Source organism: Emiliania huxleyi (assembly GCF_000372725.1).
Source record: "Emiliania huxleyi CCMP1516 unplaced genomic scaffold EMIHUscaffold_9, whole genome shotgun sequence".
Lineage (NCBI taxonomy): Eukaryota > Haptophyta > Isochrysidales > Noelaerhabdaceae > Emiliania > Emiliania huxleyi.
In genome coordinates this window covers 1345141-1352665 of record NW_005195301.1, presented here as the reverse complement: position 1 = coordinate 1352665, position 7525 = coordinate 1345141, and the positions used below count along the sequence as shown (strand labels likewise).

At 64.7% G+C, this 7525-nt stretch overlaps 2 protein-coding genes across 2 annotated transcripts; one reads left to right on the top strand and one right to left on the bottom strand.

The window, feature by feature from the left end:
• The first annotated feature begins 1263 nt into the window (after positions 1-1263).
• On the top strand, positions 1264-2575 carry EMIHUDRAFT_448687 (FKBP-type peptidyl-prolyl cis-trans isomerase). The gene is made up of 4 exons (XM_005757875.1): positions 1264-1450; positions 1549-1899; positions 2027-2070; positions 2380-2575. The coding sequence occupies exons 1-4, from the start codon at positions 1287-1289 to the stop codon at positions 2532-2534; spliced, it is 714 nt and encodes a 237-aa protein (XP_005757932.1). The 5' UTR covers positions 1264-1286; the 3' UTR covers positions 2535-2575.
• A 3092-nt stretch (positions 2576-5667) lies between these two features.
• EMIHUDRAFT_433225 (hypothetical protein) lies at positions 5668-6111 on the bottom strand (the record flags this gene model as incomplete). Its single annotated transcript, XM_005757874.1, has 1 exon — positions 5668-6111. A coding segment is annotated over one exon (428 nt), but the record flags the coding sequence as incomplete, so codon positions are not given.
• Between the last annotated feature and the right edge of the window lie 1414 nt (positions 6112-7525).

Sequence of the window (7525 nt, the reverse complement as noted above, 5' to 3'; positions counted from 1 at the left end):
CCGTGCCTCCCCTCTATCTCTCTCGAGGTTCTCGAGGTGGATATCCTTTGGCCGCGTTGGGTAGCGAGGATTGGTGTAACCCGAGCAACGGAGGCGTGTTTTCTGACGGCCGACCGTCAGTGCACGGAGTTGCCCCTTCTCCGACTGCCCCGGCTAGTTCACGGGTTTCGCGGGAGTGACCCCATGCGTCAAACCCGAGACCTAGCGCGGGTGGGTTGGAGGGGGCTCGCCCCGTTCCTCCCCATCGGGCCGCATGAGCGGCCACGCCTCGCAGATTCGTTTCTCGCGCCTGGGTCAGGCGCGCGGGGCATCCCCCGGGTCGCTCGACCAGCGATCCGAAGAGTGGCCGCTATGCGAAGGAAAGAGCGGGGCCCTCGACGCCTCAGTCCGGCCCTCCGAGGGGGGAAGGGAAGTCCCCTCTATACGTCAGAGTGGGACCTACGCCGCGCCGGGTAAGGGGCGCGCCCGGTCCTCGACGGAGCCGCGCGCCCCGAACGACCCAGGCGGCGAGTAGTCGTCCTCGAACCTTCGACATGTAGTTGCCCATAGTTAGCGCCCGCCCGCCCCCCCCCCCCCTCCGTCGCTTCGCAAAAGAAAAAACAAAATAAAACAAGCAAAAGAGAAAGCGAAGCCAAAAACGATTGCGTAAACGGCGTCACAAAGCCCGCCGGTTTTGATCGACAATCGTGAGATTGACCGCCGTCGACCAGAGAATGGCAGACGATGCGTCAGCTTGTGCGGCGCTCGCGCCGCGCAGGCTGGCCCATCGAGGGCACTCTCTGGCGCTGTCCGGGCCAAGCGCGGCGCCGCGCATGCTGCGTGCCACTCGCCGTGGCTTGCGGTGCAGCGCCACTGCAGCCTCGAAAACACCGCGCACAGCACCAGCATGCTGCCCACCAGGCAGCAGAGTGCTGCACCGGCGCGCAGCGGACGCTGCGGCGCTGCGGCGCCGCCTCCCTGCCCTGTCCACGGAGCAGGCGAGCGGCGGCACGGCCTTCCACCAGCTGCAGGAGGTGCGCACTTCCCGGTGGAAGCACAGGATGCTCCCTCCGCATACGCAGCTTTGCGCAGCGCAGCGTACGGGCCACGCCACGCAAAGCCGACCCTCAGTCTGCCCAAGAGGCTGTCTGCGGAAGGCCTGGCAGCGTGTACTCGCCTCCTCCGCGGCCATGCCCTCCGCCCGGGCGAGCGAGGAGCGGGGACACAACCATTTCTGGAATCGTGTGTCCCCGACAAAGATTTTTTTTTCTCTCTTCACCCACGCGTTTGTACAAGCAAGGCCATATATGCTCTCCCTCCTCTCCACGCGCGTTGTCGCCTCCACGGCGCTGCTCCTCACGCCCAGCATGTCGACGGCGCGGACCGCTGTCCGCCGCTCCTCTGGCGTCCGCGCATCGCTCGAGACGGACACGGACAAGGCCTTTTACTCGATCGGCTTCAACGTTGGACGGTGGCACTGCAGCCCACTCCTCATAGCGATGCGCACCGCGTGCCCGACCATCGCAAAGCGCTCCTCGTCCACCGCGCACCGCCGGCTCCGCATCGCAGGCAGCTCAGCGACTTTGCCGCTTGCGAGCCGGCCGAGATTGACTCGGTGCTCGCCGGCATCCGCGAGTGCCTTCTCGGCGACGAGCCGCAGGTGCCGCTGTCCGAGTACGTGCCAAAGGCGATGACGCTCCTTGGCGAGAAGCAGGCAAAAGTCGCCGAGGCTATGGCGGCCAAGGGCGCCGAGACGCTCGCCGCCGCCGCAAAGGAGGAGGGCGCGGTGCAGACTGCGTCCGGACTGGTGGTGCAGACGCTGAGCGAGGGTAAGGGGGACGCGCCGACGCGCGAGAGCACCGTCAAGGTGCACTACGAGGGCCAGCTCGTCGACGGCTCCATCTTTGACTCCAGCTACCGGCGCGGATAGCCTGCAGCTCGGCCTGGAGAGATGTGGGAGATACGGGGAGATACGGGGAGATATGGGGAGATATGGCTCGGCCTGCGGCGCCCCATCGACGCGGAGGAGTGACGAATGGCCCAACAGGCGCGGCGAGCCCATCGAGTTTCCGCTCAGTGGCGTCATCGCGGGTCCGGGTAGCCTAGATGCGGGGTGGGGTGCCTCTCCCCATCTCCCCCCCATCTCATCTCCCCCCAGATCTCCCCCCATCTCGAGGCGTAGATGCGGGACATCTCCCCAGATCTCCCCCCATCTCGAGGCCCAGATGCGGAAGGCAGACCCGTGTACTCGGGCGAGCGTAAGGCGACCCGCATTCAGCGCAACTACTCTCACAGCTCCGTGTCGCAGGTGGAGAGCGAGCCTCCACGTCTCCCCACATCCCCCCACATCCCCCCCTCTCCCTCCCCCTCTCTCCTCCTCTCTCCCCCTCTCTCCCGCAGGGTGGACAGAGGGACTCCAGCTGATGAAGCCGGGCGGCAAGGCCAAGCTGACCATCCCGTCCGACATAGCGTACGGCGAGCGCGGCTCCCCGCCCGCCATCCCGCCGAAGGCCACCCTCATCTTCCAGGTGGAGCTGCTCGAGGTTGTCTCATGATTACAGGGACCAGGGAGGGGGAGAAGGGGGGGGGGGGGGGGTTGCGGGTGAGGCCGCCGCCCGGCGACGTGTGGCTCGGCACTGCCATGCCGGGCGGGGTGGCGGTAGCCGCCAACAGTGCGGCGCGGTAGTGATCTGTGATCTGTAAGGGTCCGCCCGCAGGCGCATTTTGTATACCGAGGCGGTGCCCGGTGCCGAACCTGTCGGACCTTAAGACAGCATTGTAGATCCCTGGGCGAGGGTGGTGGCGTCCCCGTCGGGAGGGGGGCTGTCTGGGGGGCGCCCTCCCACCGTCACCTCACCAGCGTCCCGCGGGGTGAGTACGGCGATCAGAGCTCCCCCGTTCGTCAGACTTCCCCGTTGGAGGTAGGCCCCCGCTCGTCTAGCCAATCAGCCTTAAGCGAGCGGCCTGGCCGTTGGAATGGCCGGGTTTGGTGGACTTGCGTCCTCGCGGGGATTCGTCCAGCCCCACTTGGAGTGTGAACGGTGAAGGCTTCGTAGCTAGCTAGCCCTCCGGTCTACTGATCGGTCTACTACTGAAGATCCGCAGGACTGGAGCGAAAAAAAGCAAGCGAGTGGGATTCGTCTGGCCAGGGCTTCGGCGTTCACCTTGTGCGGAGAGGGGAAAGGCTGCTCGGCGTACTTCTCTTGCAGCGTTTGCCAGTCCGTCGCGACCGCTGCGCCTAATATGAGCAGCACTGCCCTCATTCTCCAACGAGTCTCTTCTCGTGAGGAGAGCTCTTTCTCCTCTCCCTGCGTTCCGGTGTGGCGTTCCTTATATCGTTCCCTCTCTCGAGTGGCTTTTGGCCTGAGCTGTGGGTAGAGGAGTACGACTTAGGGCTTGGGGCTTGGGGCACCCACCACCCAAGTCCATGCAGTTAATGTGTAGCAGCCTTTTATCTCTGGCATCGTGTTTCTACGCGGTTTCTGCAAGCAGCCGTGTGGCCAGCTATCGAAGGACTATTCCCGAAAGGCTCTCGCGGCTACTGGCGTTCTGGTCCGCGCTTGCGCGCGCCGGCAGCAAACCTGCCTTTTCCCTAGGATGAGAGGAGTCAACCCTCACCTCCCGCGCCGGATCGGCATCACTAAGGTCTAAGCAGCCCACAGCAGACGTCCTCCTTTTAGGGTATTGCAGGCGCGCGCAGGTAGCAGCGCGAGGAGTTCAGCATCCCGATCATACGCATGATGGCTCCAATGATTGAAGCGATCGCGAATCTTGCTGCGTAGTGGTCCGCCTTCGTCAAGACAGGCCTTGATGAAGCAAGCAAAGATTTTCAAGACGTCGCGGTGGAAGAACTCCTCCCGCGAGCCGGGGCTGTAGTTGATGGTGCTTTGCAGGCGTTCGCGTTGGCAAGTCGCACCAACATCGACCGCTGAGGGCGCCCCTTCTGACTCGGACCTCACACAGAAGAACGATTCGGCTGTTGGGCCCGGGAGCTCTTCGGGGGGCATAGCATCCGCGCTGCAATGCGCTCGTATCCGGGTTGTTGCAAGGCGAAACTCCGTCCTTCGCTCTCTGCTCGCTCCGCCAGAATCGTGAGCAACCCCTGTTCCGTGGGGAAGAACCCGTCTCGCAAATACGACCGCAAGGCGAGCACGTACGCATCGTAGAAGGCAGCATAGCTTCTCCGATTGAAGATCATGACCGTGGCGACAACTTCCTTCTTATGCACTCCCCAAGCGTTGTAGAGCAGCTGCAACTGCGGCAGCCAACGCGCCCGCAACGAAGATATGGAAAACGCTGCGAACTGTGTTTGAACGGGATTGAGACAGCTGACGCACTCTTCAAAGCCATGCCACGTATGGCGGAAGAGACCGGCGTCGACCCATATCAGTCGTTGACCAACGCCTTTGCGTACGGTGCTAGCAGACTCAGCACGCCGCAGCATCTCAAACTTGGCATGCGTCACCAGCCTGTAGATCGCCGTAGTGTTCGCAGGTGTCTTGGCGTAGAAGGTCTTGGCTGGGCGCCCATCACGCCGACGCATGGCAGTCACCACTGCGGTGGTCTCGGCACGAGGGTCCGAGAAGGCCGTCAGGGTCGACCCGATGCCGTCCAGGGAGAGGTGCCGCACCTCGACCGTGCTCGGAAACCGCGCCTTGAAGTCCGCGCAGGCGTAGCCTCCTTAAAGGCAATGGGGTCTAGATTCGGAGCGCTCGCCGAAGGGGAGTACGACAAAATAGCGCCCGTGATTGCCTGCACGCTGCCCGCACTCACGGACTCCATACCCGAAAGAAAGAGAGGGGAGCTCGCGGGAGAGGTGACGAGTGAACTACAGGTAGTGGGGAAGGCAGCCTCGATTGCCATACAGACATGGCTCATGGGTGCGAAACAACGACAAGACCAAGGCACGGGCAGAGGAACGAGAGAAGAATATAGGGTGGATAAAGCGCCTGTTCACGGCATGGAGGGTGAGCCACGCCGAACGTACCGAACGTAGAGCCGAGCGGAAGGAAGAGGGGGAAGGCGACTCCGAGGAGGACGAACCAGTGGAAATCCAGTTGTCAGATGTCACGATGCACCCGAAGGGGACTCCAGCGCCGGCATCATCCGTAGAGGCACAAGTGTTCGAAGAGAGAGTGGACCTGAGCAATGACATGACTGGGTGGCAAATGATAGCAGTGGGCGTCCGAAGACTCGTCCTTGCTCGAGGAGAGCTCGTAGCTCGATAGACTCGAGGGGCCAGGATATGCAGGTTGCAGCGAGGAGGGCGGAGCTGCGCCGAAAGGCGCAAGAAGCAGTGAGAACAAGGGAACGGCAGGCGGCGGCGGCGTCGCAGAACGAGGCAGAGGAGAGCGACGCGACAGAAGAAGAAGCGACAAGGGAAAGAACGACGAGAGTGGGACGACCGCGAGGTGGCATGAAGGTTGCAGCGAGAATCGGCGAGAGACTGCGAAGAGAGATAGGAAGAGGCGGACGCCCAAGGGTGGGCGACGGCTAGCGCACCACACCCCTCTCCTTAAAATCCCTGTGTGGTGGCGGCGTGCCGTCCTCCCATCCCTCCCTTGGGTTGTCCGTTTTCTTTCTTTACACTGGGCATGGGACTGGCGCGCACTGGCACTAACAAAAAGAGAATTTTACAACAAAGCTCCCTCCCACAACACTGGGCACGGGACTGGCTCGCACTGGCACTAACACAAAGAGAATTTTAGAACCCTAAGCCTCTCTCACACGCACGATTCAACGGCTGTCTGTTTACAGGCGCCGTCCGCCCGCGCGCGCGCCGACCCAGCTCCGAGCACGCTCGCTCGCCGCTGGGCGGCGCGCGTCCACACTGCGTCGGCAAAACGCGACGCAGGAGCTCGCTCGCTGCTGCTGCGGCGGCGGCAGCGACGGCGACTGCCGGCTGCCGGCTCCCGGCCGCCGGCTGCCGGCGGCCGGCGGCCGGCTGCTGCCGGCTGACGGCTGACGGCTGCGGCGAACGGCGACGGCTCGGTTCGCGTTCGCTCCGCGAGTAGGTCGGTTCTGCGCCCCTTGGCGCCTGTGCATATCGCGTGCCCGCCCGCCAAGGCTGGTGCCAAGGCCAAATCAACTGCCAAGGCTGGTGCCAGGGCCAAATCCACTGCCTGGCTGGTGCCAAGCCCAAGGCTCAAAGGCTCTCCTCTCTCCCTCTCCTCCCTCTCCACTCTCTCAACTCTCTCCCTCTCTCTCCCCTGAGATTCTCTCTGCTCGCTCCGCCCTCTCTCTCCCTCCCTCCCTCCCTCCCTCTCGGTCTCGCGCCACCCCCCTCTTCTCTCCTCTCTCCCCCCTCCTCTCTGCTCGCTCCGCCCTCTCTCCTCCCACGCGTCGGCAGGCTCCTTGCTCGCCTTCGACCTCGGCAGCTTGGCCAGCAGGTCGAGGGGGGGCATCGCCATGGCCAGCAGGTCGAGCAACCACCGCAGCGGACGACCCCTGGCGCTGGAGGAGGTGCGTCTTGGTAGGCGGGAGCGGCGCCTCGCGCAACGCGGTGAGTCGATCCTCGGGCACGCCCTTGAGCTGGCTGAAGATGCCTGCGAGGCGCGAGCGGGGGGCGGAGGGCCGCACCCGTGAGTAGGAGAGGGAGAGGCGGCGAGGGCGGCAAAGGGCATACGCGCAAGGGCAACGGCAAGGGGAACGAAAGGTGGTAGCGCGCCGTCGCCGAGCCAGTGCCTTACCGCGCCGACTAGCGCCGCCGCGTCACGCACACTCTTGTCGCGGTGCTGCAGCAGCGTTGGCAGCTGCTTGACCACCGGGCCGGCGTCGAAGGCGGCCGCGCCGCACTCTAGCAGCGCCTCCGCCGACGCCTTGAGCGCCGCCGCACACGTCTTTGGCGCCTTGCTCCTGACGCCCGCCTCGAGCGCCGACTGCACCGGCTCCGCGCCTCCGCGCCGGAGGAGGGAGAGGAGGGCGGCGATCTCCTTGGGCTGGTACTTGCCCGGCGCGTGCTTCTCCATCAGCGCCTTGGCCACCGCGCCCGCCACCCCTACCACCGCCTCGGGCGAGACATACTCGAGCCATGCGATCGTCGCATCGAGCGCCCCCTCGTGGCAGATCGGCGCCCTGTCCGCCAGCAGGCGCGGGATGTGGTCGGCGTGCTCCGCCGCCGCCTCCGCGTCCGGCGGCCCGCTCTCCCCGCCGAGAATCGCCGCCAGCTCCAGGTACGCGGCCTTGCGGACCGCGGGCGCCGTCGCCACTAGGCGGTCGCCTAGCGGCTTGCCAGTTTGGTCGAGTTTCTGGCCATCATCGGCCTCTTGCGCGCCGTCGCGGCGCGCCGCGCCCTCGGCAGCGGCAGCGTTGAGCGCCGGCGGCGGCAGGCCGGCCGAGGCACACCCCATTCAAGTGGTGAAGCGCCGTTCAGTGTACCGGCAGAACGAAAAAGAAACAAAAAAGCAGACTAAGGCAAGAGAGAGAGAGAGAGAGTCTCTCACTAAGGCAAGGAAGGGAGAGGGATTTTAATGGGTGTGGTGCGCTAGCCGTCGCCCACCCTTGGGCGTCCCCCTCTTCCTTTCTCTCTTCGCAGTCTCTCGCTCGC

What these genes read in the sequence shown, in the direction of transcription:
- EMIHUDRAFT_448687 (XM_005757875.1), top strand. Translation starts at nt 1,287, where the DNA reads ATGCTCTCCCTCCTCTCCACGCGCGTTGTCGCCTCCACGGCGCTGCTC. An exon ending in ATCGGCTTCAACGTTGGACG is followed by an intron (nt 1,451 to 1,548) that starts GTGGCACTGCAG and finishes TCCGCATCGCAG; the next exon opens with GCAGCTCAGCGACTTTGCCG. An exon ending in ATCTTTGACTCCAGCTACCG is followed by an intron (nt 1,900 to 2,026) that starts GCGCGGATAGCC and finishes ATGGCCCAACAG; the next exon opens with GCGCGGCGAGCCCATCGAGT.